At 34.5% G+C, this 15,234-nt stretch overlaps 1 protein-coding gene across 4 annotated transcripts in view; it reads right to left on the reverse strand.

The window, feature by feature from the left end:
• The window catches only part of spn-B (X-ray repair cross complementing protein spindle B), a 117,890-nt gene that overhangs the window by 69,696 nt on the left and 32,960 nt on the right, over nt 1-15,234 (reverse strand). For all 4 annotated transcript variants that reach the window (XM_090400643.1, XM_090400641.1, XM_090400642.1 and 1 more), the window contains one exon: nt 9,394-9,606. In XM_090400643.1, the coding sequence (XP_090256769.1) occupies nt 9,394-9,606 (213 nt within the window). The remainder of the gene's footprint in view (nt 1-9,393; nt 9,607-15,234) is intronic.

Here is a 15,234-nt window from a genome sequence, read left to right on the forward strand (position 1 = left end):
TTCTACCATCACAATCATCTCATCCACCCTTTCACCTCTCTTAATTGCCATAGCCACCCTTTCCATTGTTCCTCCTGGCAAACACTCCTCATGCATCCTATCTTGAACACCACGGATCATTGAATCGCCATACATTATACATCTTACCATTCCCTCTCTCTCCTATTGTTTCCATTCTCTCCTCTTCTTTCATTCCCATAGGTCTCTCTCATTCCCTCTCCTCTACTGCTATTCTCTCTTCTAGCATTCCCATACCTCTCTCTCCTACTGTTTCCATTCTCTCCTTTTCTAGCACTCCCATACATCTCTCTCATTCCCTCTCTCCTACTGTTTCCATTTTCTCCACTTCTAGCACTTCCATATCCCTCTCTCATTCTGTCTCTCCTACTGTTTCCATCCTCTCGTCTTCTAGCATTCCCATACCTCTCTCTCATTCCATCTCTCCTACCGTTTCCATTCTCTTCTAGCACTTCCATATCTCTCTCTTCCGTCTCTCCTACTGTTTCCATCCTCTCGTCTGCTAGCATTCCCATACCTCTCTCATTCCCTTTCTTCTACTGTTTCTATTCTCTCCTCTTCTAGCACCCCCCATACCTCTCACTCATACTCTCTAAATTCTCTCTCTCCCCTACTCTGATTCACCTTGCATTTATCTCTTCCATTCTCCTAATCTTATCTTTCATACTTCTGCTCTCATTCACAAGACATTCCACCTCCTCTTTCAGCTCATCTATCTCCCTCTGCAGGTCAGTCACTCTTAATCTAAATTCACTCTCCCAAACAAAACCATCTCCTAAACTTTCACAGTCACTCACCCCTTCCACACTATCAACTATTATTTTCTCATTCATATATATATTTTTTTCATTCTCTCCTATCACACTACTTGTCTTCCTACATTCATTCCCCGTTCCTGGAGCAACAAGGTCGGATATTGATATTTCTAATGCACTTATTTCCTCCAACTGCCTGCATTTTGCGTACATATGCTCTCCGCTCTCTTTCACAAGCCACATATCCAATTCCCAAGACGCATACATGCAAGTACTGCATGCCACAAAGTCCCTTATGATATTACTTATAATAGAGTTCTTAAATGGCGGAGGACTTGGCGATACGCCACTTGCGACTGCAGCTGAATCCGCCATCATTCCTTACTGCCGAGTAGCATAATCTTTAATAATTATTCAATTAATAAATTCCGTTAAATAAATAAGAAAAAAAGTACAAACAATTACAAGCAAAAAAACATTTAAGTACACTAAATATAATTAAATAAAATGAAATATAACTAAATACAGTAATGAAAACTTAGCTTCGTTTTGTCTTCCACCATTATGCATTCGATTCTGACGGTAACCAAAATATATTATATCACGACAGCAACTAACTTCCAAAAAACAACTACTGAAGTACACTCGTATTAAGAGAAACAATTTAGCACTCGAAAACGTAGAAAAACGGGTGTAAAGTTCTTTTGCTTTAGCCTAAGTTTGCATATAACTTTATGTTAATGCACTGTTCTAAATTCTTCACTCATTTTTCCACTAAAAGCAAAAAACACAAACGTGCAAACCTGATCACAACTTGTCAACTAATGGCTGGATTGTTTTGATATGACTCAAGGTAATACAATAGAACAAACATATTCAAACATGGATCTGCCTGACTTGCCATATGTGTGATAGTACAAGGACATTCTAGAAATCTGTCATGCATTATGTATATGTGTGTATACACAAATATAAGGTACCTGAGGCAAATAAGGCCCACCTTATTTAAAATTTGAATAAGTTAGACAATTGTTTAGATTAACTGAAACAACAGTGTTCATATTAAAGTTTATATTATCACTAATTAATATAAATTAATACTAATTAATATAATTGCAGTAATTTATATTTTAACCAAGTCTTTAAAAAACACCTTGTGTGGGCCTTATTAAACCATAGTGGTTTAATAAAAGCCTTGAACAAAAATAAATATTTAAAAAAGAATATAACAATTATTTTTAATTATTATTAATTTTAATCATAATTATTAGCTTAAGAACAATCATAAGGGCATACAAATACGCTACATTCTTCTTTGGGGAGACCAACACACTCTTCATGGTACCATTTAAGACACCGTGTGCATTGCTTCATATCAGCAACCTTTTCTTCCCTGCATCCATGGCAATACCACCCCTCTTTTGACACTGTTCGTTCTTTTATTTATTTTTTTTTGGTTCTTCCTGATTTTTAGTGGCAGCTTTCTCTTTCTTACTATCCTTTTCTTTGAAAATATCTTTGGTCACTCTCTGGCCCTTATAATTTAACGCTTTTCTTCGTGGTGTTGCCTTTACAACTGCATAATTTGGCGTTGGCATTAACTCCTGAAACAATGACTTCAAAGAGTTCTTTGTTTTTAGATTTGCCAGTGGAATCTCATCGTTGGAGTTATCTGAATCACAAGATGGAGGATTAGGACATGTTCTTACAGCTCGAGCAGGATTCAAAAATTGAGCTTTACGTTTAGAAATTGTTGGGTTTCTCTTTAAAAATAACTTCAACCAATCTTTTCCTGCAAGGCCACTTTCTTTATTGAAGTTATTCCTAATTTCATTTTGTTTGCAAAATATAAAGTTTGCCTGCATATAGCTTTTGGAGTTAAAGGGATGCCAATTGAAGCACTTTACTATTCTTTCTACCAAGTTCTTCACTTGTTCTTTTGTTAGTACAATATTTCTTCCTAATCTTTTCATCATCTTTTCTGTCTTTAAATGGTTCCTCAATGTTCTTCTAGGTACTCCATAGTGTTCTGATGCTGCACGTTGTGATAGTTGTCCTCTTTGCACAGCTTTCATAGCTGCTTCTCATCTTTCATCAGTCCAAAGACCCCGTTTCTTCTTAACTTCTGACATTTTCAGAGGCCTTTAGCAATAAAATAAGTAACTATTTTGAGCAATCACCAAAAAATAAAATAATAAATTATAGCAGTTTAATAAGGCCCATCAACAAATTTACTGGGCCTTATTAACTGCCAGGAATTAGATTAGATCACATCTATTTTCACATAAAATACGAATTCAAATCAATTAAAACATTTTTTATCATAAAACTGAACGTTAAAAGAACGATATTTTTAATTAAAACTTACAAATTATTGCGGCGTAATATTATTAAAGGGGAAGACACAACCACCTCCTACAAAAGTTCTAGGTCAAACTGACACAATACAGTTGCTAGACAATATGGTGCTACTGATTTGCCATTGCTTATTGCATCCTCTGTGTGTGTGTAAGAAACCAAACCGGCATAAATTAACATAAATGTGATTTTTTTTAAACGGGCTTTATTAGAGACACTGGGCCTTATTTGCCTCAGGTATCTTACATATATATATATATTTTTTTTTTTAATTGTATACAAGTTATTATTGTGTGGTGTGTATTTTATATCTCACCCACACACATAGTGCCATGTGTGCGAAAGAGGAAAAGAAGAAATGAGGAATCTGTTTATTTTTTTCTGAACAACTAAAGGCTGCATTCTTCAAGGAAGGCAGAGTAAGGAGGCTGTTCCAAAGAACAGAAGTGGATGAAATGAAAGAGGAGGCAGTGAAGTTGGTTCAGTGAGTTTTAAGAGAGACTGTAAAAGGATGTTGATTAGCAGTGGAGGAAGGAAAGTGGAGGAATAATAGTGGCCAATTCAGCAAAGTACTATCAATGAAAGTATCTGTAGGAGAGGCAAAAGACAGAAACTGAAGTCTCTTGAAAGGGACTGAAGTGGATGTGTTTGTAATTAACCAGATTGCCAGAGAGAGGATTTTGGTGTGCCACCTCAAACATGGTAGCAATACTCCATGGCTGGGCAGATTTGGGATTTGTATAGAGCTGGCGGTTGTGAAGTAGTGTCTCGTGTGAAAAAGTACATCAAGCTTTTGCCTTCCTTCTGTGTTATATAGTACCAGGATAATATACACTGACAAAATGACTGACATCAAATATGATGCAATTAAACAGTGTTACTAAACAACGGTGCAATTATCTAACTTATACAAATTTGTATAACTTATACAAATCTTATTATTTAAGGGAAAACATATAAAGGAAATTTATGTGAACCTTATATTACTTTTGGATCTGTCCAATACTGCGATATGGAATATGCAGTTGGGGAAGTGACTGCAAAATAAATCTATACAACCTAATCAATACTATCCACAAAAAAAATCCACAAACTCACATTTCATGTTACAAGTTTCTGAAGCACACAATTACTTTAACTTATGTCTTATGTTATGATCTGTCTTATGTTGTGATAACTTTCACAACATAAGACAGATCTGCTAAAATATAGCCAGCATGACTGGCTGAGTTGTTAATGTATCTACTCTCCAGCCAAGAAGCTACAGATTTGAATCCTGGCATGGGTGGATGTTTGTGATTGTCCTACTGTAAAAATAATCATATTAAAAATTCTGAATATTTTTACGTATTAATTATGCTTGTTAGTTTTGTTTTCATACACGCAGTGTCTGCACTTGTGATGTGCTCGTTATGAAAATATTATATTAGAAGTAACATGTAAAGAAGTAAAAAAAAAAATTGATATACTTACTAAACTGAATATTTGTGTTACTTATAAGAAAGTTTGTTGTGGTTTAAAAGTGTTGAATTTTGTGTTTTGTGAAAGACTTTCTCTTAGTGCTAATGGATACAGTGAGTCAGCCATTTTATTACAGTGCGTAGTTTCTGACTTTTGTGGAGTGCGCATGCTCCCAGAGAGGATTTGATGTGTGATTGACAGCTGACAAGGAAAGCGTTGCGTATCCAAGTAACGGTTGAAAACAAGAGAGTGTTCGGAAGTTTTTAGAACACTGGCCAGTAAATATTCAAGTTGGAAGGAACTTGATTTTTTTGTGTGTGGCAGTCGGAAGGAATTTTATAGTGTATTCCGAAAAAGGAATAGTGGAAATAATAGGTTTCAAGGAGGAATAAGTAATGAATAAAAGGAAATCTTGAAACTGTAAGTTTTTTAAACTGGCCGGTAAATATTCAAGTTGGAAGGAACTTGATTTTTTTGTGTGTGTGGCAGTCGGAAGAAATTTCATAGTGTATTCCGAAAAGGGAATAGTGAAAATAATAGGTTTCAAGGAGGAATAAGTAATGAATAAAAGGAAATCTTGAAACTAAGTTTTTTTTAAGTGGAAAAAGTTAAGACTGTCATTTAGTATTGTGAATGAAAGAAGAACTTGTTGCTTACATTCTAAAGTGAATGTTTTTCTTAGAGAAAATATTGATAAGGAAGTTCTATAAGTATTAAGGATGCTTGAAAGTGAATGTTTAGAAAGTATATTGATTAAGAAGATTTATAGGTATTAAGGATGCCTGATCTGATGAGTATTGCTACTAAAAGGAAACAAGATTTAGTCAAGAAGACTTTTATGTGTGTTACATTGATTGATGAAAAGGATCCTGAAAAAGAGCCTTAACAGAAAGAGAAAAAGACTATGAACATTTTTTTGTGATTGTGAAAGAAAAAGTGTTTAGTCTTAAGAGTAAGTTTATATTTTTAAATAAGGCCTTGGATCCATATAATCTGTAGTATATGTATTATTGTATTATAGTTATGTATTATTGCTAGAAGTGTATATATATTGTTTTAGTTTTATTAAATGTGTTTATTTTGTACTTGGTTTTGAGTCAATGATTAGCTGGATTCTGAAAGAGATAGTTAAAGTCATTGCACCAATTGGAGTGAACTTTTGTGCAATACAATAACATATAGGGACACTCGGAGTCAAAATAAAAATAACTGTTAGTAAAAGAGATTTATATAATAAATCACCTCATAAGTATATAGTATAATTATTAACAAAGGCACAGCCGGTAGACTAAATAGTTAATATAAAATATATATATAAAAAAATGAGGGAATATAATATACAATAATCTTTAAAGTATAAAAAAATAACAAAGGCGCAGCCAGTAGACTAAATAGTTAATATACTATATATATAAAAAAAGAGGGAATATAAAGTAATAAAAAATAACACTACTAACTCTGTATGGAAAGGGCATCTGCAACCTACCATTTCTTGTACCAGCTCCCAAAACCATATGAGGTATGGGAGACCATATGGCATCTACAAACGTTAAATGTGAATAAATAAGTTCCCAAAATATACAACTCTTTGCAATATATTGCAGACATTATAAACTATGAAAAATTGTTATAAATTATGTTTTAGTTTGTGTGCATGCTCCTTGTTGTTATTTATTGTTGTCACCTGAGGATATTCTTCAGTGAGGCAATGGAGTGCCTGTAGTGCTCAAGTAATAAAATCCTCATGATCTACCATGAACACTGGCCTGAGCTCCAACTCCTAACTATATCCTAATGGGGTAAGCCTTGTAGACTTCAATGCAACCAAAATTCAGTCCTGTCTGATCTGTTTGCATCCTTTCCCCTTACCTTCAATAATACTGAGATATCCAAACATGATCAGAGATCCCTTCTTGGAGTGACCAACACCTCTGATCTTTCCTGGCACAAACACATTTCAACTTCTAGATTCTGCAGCTGCAAAAAACTTGTACTTTTTCTCACAAGACACTACTTCACACCTTCACAAAAACAAAAGAAAGCAAAGCACTGTGCAAAACTAGCTAAACAATTGTCACAGGAAGATTGATAAGCACACAGAATATAAATATATTTTTCGTAAGTGAATCAGATACAAAAACTAAAAAGGGAAGAAAAGGCAGTTCTTTGTGTAGCTAGCATTCTTGAATGTATTTATCATGTTTTGCAGGATCTCTTTACAAAAGGAAAGAATGAATCTCTTTTAGCTGATGAATTAAATGGGTTTATTGCTGAAACTCCCACTGGTTTTCTGTAGCATATTAATTGTCATTAATCATGCTGAGAGGGATAATTTCTTGAACAGCTAGGCTATAGGACTGTTTTCTCAATAAGTGGTCTGACTGGTAGTAAAATAATTGTATATTGGTTTCTTTGCAGAATATATTCAGAATTTAATTACTAATTTTGTAAGATGATTGTGAAATTCTGAGATTTCACGTTAGAATTTAATTATTAATTTTGTTAGATGATTGTGAAATTGTGATATTTCAAGTTGCACACACCGTTTTCTCTTTCTAGAATACAATGGAGATTATGATAATATTTGTTGTCTTCCTGTATTGATTTAGTTATCAATAAACACATATCAATAATTCAAGTGGAAAAATCTTCAAAAACCTGAAATGTGGAAAGGCAGCTTCATGTGCAATTCGTAGGCGGCTTTTATCCACTTGAATTACTGATATGTGTTCCTGACTACATTTCTGTTGGGAGTTTTCTACCACTGCACCAACACTGCTCGTTTCATTTAGCAGTTTTTCAAAGTAATTACTCCAAACATCTAGAATATCTTATCTGAAGATAAGATATTCTGGATGATATAGGCAGCTTTCATGTCACATTATCATCTCTGATTCCTTTTACAGTACTTTTCTTCCATTTCTAAGCTTTTTCAATAGCCTCCAGAATATTTTGCCACCTTCCTGATATTTATTTTATAGGTTCCTACCAAAGCCTTTCCATGATGTTTGATTAGTTAGTTTTACACAGTGCTTTGCTTTCTTACATTTTTCTCTGTATTCTTCAAGATTATAAGCTGACTTACTTGACAGAAACTTTTCATATGCTTCATTCTTTTCCTTGCCTTTTTAACTTCCTATCCTTACAGACAACCTCACAACAGACATGCCTCTCTGGTTGGATCAATTAATGTTTTCTTCAGGGTTTGCCACTGAATCTCCAAGGTTTGGTTTTTGTAATGAACCTCTTTCATTTATTTCTTGAATAATGTTGGTATATTTGAGTCTGCTCAACTTTGATTCGTTTTAAAATTTTCTTATATACTCCTCTTTTCAATATGAAATTCAGTTTTATCCTACTCAAAACTAATCACTTTCTATTTCAAATTCTCTGAATACTCTTATATCCTGAACCAGTGGGAAAACTTTGCTATGAACAATAATATAATCAACAAGACTTTCCTAATTTCCTGCCAGCCTGGTTGGCTGAGCGGATAGCATATCCGCTCTACAGCTAAAAGGCTGCAGGTCTGAATACTGCCATGGGCATGGATGTTTGTGATTGTCTGTGGAAATACCAGTGGTCGGTGGTAGATGGCGTTGGTGTAGCTGCGATCAGTTGGTGGTGGAGACAGAATTGTACAGCAGGTGCCCTCCCTCGACTTGGACTCCCTGGAGGTGTCAAATAATAAATAAATTTCTTTACATGTAAATTTGTTTACATTTTTATGTTGTAACATGGTGTTAGTAATAACTAGTCCACGTCCTGAACAGAAATCTAGCAAGTACTTACCACTATTATTCGCTTTGCTCTTTTCTCCAAATTTTTCCAGAACATTTCTATGTCTGATAATCATTTCCTTCTCTGCTGTTTAGATCTCCAACAAGGACCAACTTTTCCTTCTTCACTGTGTCAGCTGCTTGGAAAATTCCTCCATTTCACTGTCCAGTTCCCCATTCTGATATCTGCTCACATTATCTACTTTATATTGCATGCCATTCAAGATTATTCTCGTATTTAGTGTTGAATACTAATCCTTAATCCTTAATCAGGGAAAAGTTAATCCTTCTTTTCCCTGATTGTTATTGTATAATACAAATACAAAATGTCATATATGTAACATTTTGTATTTGTTGTTTAGAAAGATCTTAGCTATTTTTGTCTTCTTTGTTTCAGTTTGTTATTATTCCAATTTGGTTCTTATCCAATTCCTCAGCTAGCTCCATTTCTTTGCCATTCAGGCTTCTTATGTTGATAGTACCAATCTTGAATTCTGCTGATGTTGATTTGGGATGTGTTGCAAGATTTGTTCCAGTAGCTGACTTTGCACTGTTTGCCCTGGTTCCCTGACGAAAACAACAAGGGCATTGTTTAACTGGGCGACAACCCAACCAGCATGGTTGGCTAAATTCCAAATTGTCAGCCCATCCTCATTCATCCACTATCCAGGTAGATACCTAACAGGGGGTGCACCACGAGAATGTGAGGAATGGACATTAGGTCAGAATCCCTGGTTGGTTCTCGGCATTCCTTAAAAGGCTACGTGGAAGTCTCCCCCCAGTTATACAACTTTGTCCCTAAAGCACCTCGAATCTCTGAAGTAAATATCTTAATTATACAATAAAGAACAGCACTGCTTTCCATTAGCAGATATGTAGGATAATTTACAAATCACCTACTCTAAGGATAATAAAAATACAGCTATAAAATCAAGCATAAATCTTCCACAATCATAATGCAATTCTACAGCTTCAAATCAGATACTGCAACATGGCAACATTAAAAAATCCTCAATACTTGCCAACTTTTATTTCTTCACAGTTAAATGATAATAGAGTCTGCAGAGTTAATTGAAGGCATAATTGAGTCTTTCCACTTGCACTTTCTCCTGCTATTTCAGTAATAGATCTAACTAAAATGCCACCATGGAGAAATTTATCTAGTACTGGGCATCCCACTGATATCTTTTTTGTACAAAGCTCAACAGGACATTCAGGTGTAGTTAGCTGAAAAGCTAAAAATGAAACCATATTTATCACCATCACAAAGACATTGCATATTAGAGTATAAAAAAAGTATGTTAATAAATTTGAATTAAGATAAGTCATTCCTTATATATGAAATACAATTATTACTATAAAATAAAACTTCAGAACTGTCATCTTCCAGCATTTTCAAGGTTTATGTATTACCCCAAGATCAACATACAATTATGGCATTCTCTCTGTATTATCAAAACATTTTCAAGTAGTTATTTTTCTTTTATAAGGTTAAAATTTATAATAAAAGACAAAGAATGCTTCGATATTTTATATAAAATATTGAAGCAGTCATTTGTATTCAAATGACATTACTGTAGTATTATACAATATAGGGTAGTGGTTTACATACAGTAGGTTGTGACCTGTTTGTGGGCCATGGAATCAGTTTAGCAGGTCATGGCCAATATTTTTTAATGAAATATAATAGAAAACATCAGAATTTATCTTACAGATGTCAACTTTAATGTGTTCATTCCAGATAGTGTCACATCCCCCATTTCCCTTCATGAGGAAACTCCCTTAATGGTATATTATGGCAATTCTGCATAGAGTAAGGACATTTGCACAAATTTTTGCAGATATACAGACTGCTTGTTTGAATGTTTTTCATGAAATTTTAATTGTAAAATTGGTATTGTCTTAATGGTAATGTAAATTATCTGTGGGAGGGTTGTTAATCATCATGCAGAGTTAGGTTGTTTACATTTCAGATGTCTCCAATTTACATGAATTGTTGCTATGTACAGTACATAGGCTAATCGTGTCCATACTGTATATAGTGTATATAGTGGTACAATAAAGCTACTTCTTTTATTTGCAGTATGGTGTCTGTTGGGGAGGGGATATTTATCATCAGTATATAAGAACATTTTTATTTGTCTTCTGAAAGAAAAGGTGTAGTGAGTCAGAATCAGTTTAGTTCTCTCTCCCACACAAAAACTTGCCACTAAGTTCCAACATTATAAAATACTAATGGCTAAAAGATACGCTACTTTGATATATACACCTAAACCTCTTTTTATGCGAATTGGGATATCAAAAATATTTTTTTTACGTGATTTTTATTCACTTTTACGCGACCAACCTAAAGTCTGAGTTAGGAAAAAATCCTTAATTCAGGAAAATTCTGAGAATTGCATTGTCGTTTCAATTAAGAAAATTCTAAATTATAGAAAATTCTGAAAATTTTATAGAATTGCATTCTCGTTTCAATTAAGAAAATTCTAAATTATAGAAAATTCTGAGAATTTTATAGAATTGCATTCTCGTTTCAATTAAGAAAATTCTAAATTCTTACGAATTTCATTTATTGGGAATTCCCCGAATTACATAACTGAATGCACATAAAAAAGCAGTTCTTAGCAGTTTGAATTTGATGTTTAAGAAGACAACACAGTTACCGCATTTTTTGCATTTGTATTTTTTAAGCGAAATCAACATAAAAATCACGTTATAAAATTAATAATTTTGCCAAGAAATAATAAATGATAAGGTACATGTAATTTTCAAACTTTCATTTCATTAACCGAAGATTTTAATCCAGACCTCACATGATGTTGCCAATAACCAAAAAAAAAAAAAAAAAGAAGGAAAGCCGTTTCCTTGGATATAAAAAATAAAAATTCAAATTTTAGATCATCTTCAAACTGGGGAAGGTGCGACGGCTGTGGGTAAGCATTTTGGAGTCCGTGAATCAACTGTCAGATCTATAAAGAAAATGAAGAGGCTATTAGAAAAGCGGTATGTTCTGGTACAAAATCGAGTGCGAAATTATCATCATACACAAGAAATGTTGTCCTAGAAAAGGCCGAAAAAGATTTAGTGATGTGGATAGATGTACAAAAAAGAATGCCAGTTGACGGAAATTCCATCAAGCAATCATCATTGAGATTTTATGAACAGATTAAAAAACTGCAGCCAGATACTTCATCTCAATCGAGGAAAAAATATGAATTTCATTCAAGTAATGGTTGGATGGCTAAGTTTATTAAAAGACATGCTCTTCATAATATAAAAATTAAAGGCGAAACGGCTTCTGCTGATGAAACAGCTGCTAAAGTATTTCCACAAAAACTTGCTAAAATAATTGAAGATGGAGTTACACTAGTGAACAAGTTTGTAATATGGATGAAACTGGCCTTTTCTGGAAAAAAATGCCAAACAAAACTAACGTATCAAAAATGCAAAAAACTCTTGGTGGGTTCAAAGCAGCAAAGGATCGCATGACACTCCTATTTTGTTCAAACACTTTAGGAGATGGGATGTTAAAACCACTACTCATAAATCGATCATTAAGACCACGGCCAATGAAAGGCGTAGATTTTCAAAAATTGCCAGTTCATTGGATGGCCAACAAAAAAGCTTGGGTGACCATTGATATTTTTACTGAGTGGTTCCACAAACATTTTGTGCCAGAAGTTAGATGCTATTTGAATGACAAGGGTCTCAAATTTAAAGTGCTTTTGATTCTTGTTAATGCACCTGGTCATCCTGCCATAGAACACCCAAATGAACAGATTAAACATATTATGTCAGACGAACATTTCAGTGCATTTTGAACAAGCTAAATGATGATGAAACACTGTCAGTTATGGATGTGTGGAAAAAATTTTCAATTATGGATTGTATTGATCAGGTTCGATTATCGTTATCTGAATGGAGATCAGAAACTATGAATGCATACTGGAAAGTTATTTGGTCCGCATGTGTTAAAGAGAATGCTCCTGTTTCCTTCAATCATACTGCAGAATTCCCCAATATAATAAGTTTGGCATGTGAAATTGGTGTAGAAGGATTCGGTGATCTTACATCGGCTGATATCAAAGAATTGTTAATTGATAAACCTCTTAGCGAAGACGAAATAGTGGAGATTGTTTCTGAGACTCCTGAAAGCGAAGAAGATAATGATAATGATCAAGATAATCCTACTTTTACTGTTGATATAATTAAAGAAGGTCTTAAACTGGCCAGTAATTTAGGCAATTATTTTGCCCGACATGATCCAAATGAAGATCGTGCTGGGAAGTTTTCACGTGAGCGTAAGTTGTTAATGTCTTCATACAGGGAATTATATCGCGACTTATCTAAAGCATCAACACAGCGATTAATAACTGAGTTCATGCCTAAAACTACTGAAACAACCAGTGGTACTTTTGTTCCAGACATGACAAGAAGAATTCCACAAGTTGAGGCAGAAGTCGATGACGATAATACCATATCTAGTAGTTCCGGTGATATTACAGTCTCACGAAAACGAAAGTTTTCGCGTTTATGTCAGAAACTGATAGCGCATAATGTAATTTTTTTATAGAATCCTTAGCAAACAACTGAAATGAATATGTTAAAGAGCCAAGAGACTATTTTTCCGGCACCGTAAAATAAGTTAAGGGGGTAATTTACGCCGCCGGAAAAATAGCCTCATGGCTCTTTTATCGTAGTAATAATAATATATGGGTACACCGCTCTGGCAATTCGTTAGTGGTGGTATATGTAAGTTTGGTTCACTTTAAACCTTGGTATTCATGGTCTACCTACTCACTGATGAGACTTCAATAAAGGTCAAAACTGGTCTGGGTAGTGACCTCTCCTCATAATGTAAAACAGTAATACATCTCCTAGGAGCTGCGTTTTACATTATGAGAAAATATTAAGGATAGTGACGGACCTTGCTCCACCTTTGCAACGAGTTGCCCTAGTGTTGTACTACCCAGGTGATCACTTACGCCTGGACTCGCCGATAGTTCTTCGGCATGAAACTCTTAGATTTCGATCTCCGAGTTTCGGATCCGGCTTTAAAATAAAATAATGAGGGATTTATTATCCCCTTAACTGAAATGAATATGTTTTTTTTTTTAAGTTATTAAAATTCATTATATGTGTGCATATTCTCCATGAAATGTAAATAAAAATCTTACGATCCTAACGAATTTAATGTTTGTTTTTTTTCATTATTTTGCTTATATTTCAGGTTTGGAACCAATCTTCACTTTTTCTATGGAGTCAGTAGTTCTTTTTACGCGAATTCTATTTACGCGTAATTTTTAGGAACGTATCTATCACATAAAAAGAGGTTTAGGTGTACACATGTTTAAAGGATAATAAGAAAGATATGATCCTAATTAGAGCGAAACAATGCTGCTCCAGAAAGTAAATGGCTATGATGTTACACAAAATGAGCATAGAAGACGGCTGTGTATAAGAGATGGACTGCATTTTAATATAAAACGGCATTGTCATTTAGAGAAAATGATGTTTTCTGGGCAAGTAAGAGGGTAGGGTAGGGAAACTAGAGTTACCAGAGTGGATGGTAGCAGGGATGGCCTCTTGTGGAGTCACTTGGAGATGGGAGAACAAGATTATTGCAGCATCATATGGAGTCTGTAGGGAATAATAATAGACGTAATATACTGAAACTGCATTGATGTTTCTTTATACAAATGCCAGGAGTATCAGAAATAAAGGAGTGAACTGAATACAGATAAGTAAATTAGTAGCTTTGAAAGTCTAAGCTACAAAGATTATTGAAATCAGTGGAACATCACTGACAGAAGATAATGTCTGACATGAATAGAACCAGAAGGGTATAGCATATTTCTGCAGGATAAGAAGGCAAGCAGAGTGGTGGAGTGTTATTTATAATAAGAGATGAGTTGTGTCATCTTTAAGTGGAGAATTTGGAAGGAAATGGCACTAATTGTTTTATTTTTTATGGTACAAGGTGGAAGAGGACAGAAGAAGATATTTTGTTGGATGTCACTGTAGACCAGAGAACACAGAGGGTTATGAGCAGGAAATGTTAAGTAGATAAGTCTGGCAAGCACAGAGCGAATGATCATTATGGAGATTTTAATTAGAGCAATATAAACTGGCTACCTTTTATAAGCTGGAAATAGCATATATCCAACTCATAAAAGATATTTACAAAGAAGGCACAACAAATGTCACTCTTTTCAATCACCCAATTAACTTAAGTAGAGGAGTATGTCAAGGCAATGTCTTATCACTTAATCTCTTCACATCTACTCTGGACAGCATCATTCAAAAAACAAACATGAAAGGTGGAATAAACAGTGATGGGGAAATGTTAAATATTCTATTATTTGCCGACGATGTGGTATTAACCACATCATCGGCCAGATGATGGTGCTACTGCACAAGGGTGACAGTGGCAGAATGCATGTGTCAAACTATAGACCAGTTTGTATTTCTTCTGTAGTTGTTCTGGAGAAATTAGTGAGAGAATGTATACAAAAGTGGGCTGATGAAAGTAATATCATCTGTGATAGTCAGCAAGGATTTGTTAAGGGGTGCTCTTATTTTAGTAATTTACCTTTTATAGTAAAAAGCAGTTCACAAGAGAAAGGCATATTCCTATATTTTTTTTTTGTTTACTCATTATTATTATTATTTTCTTTTGGAGGTCCCTGTAACCTCTAGAGAGCGTGCCCCCTAGGTGGCAGATACAGGAGCCAACAGATATGGTGGGGTGGTCCGAATATATTGAATAAAGACTCGTGGACAACAGGGCCATAAGGGGTAATCATCTTGATTGGGAATCAAGATGATTCCCAATTCCCACATCGTCGGCAAATAATAGATGA

This window comes from Typopeltis vanoorti, chromosome 11, assembly GCF_054136105.1.
Source record: "Typopeltis vanoorti isolate ZY-2024b chromosome 11, IOZ_Tvanoo_1.0, whole genome shotgun sequence".
Taxonomy (NCBI): Eukaryota; Metazoa; Arthropoda; class Arachnida; order Uropygi; family Thelyphonidae; genus Typopeltis; species Typopeltis vanoorti.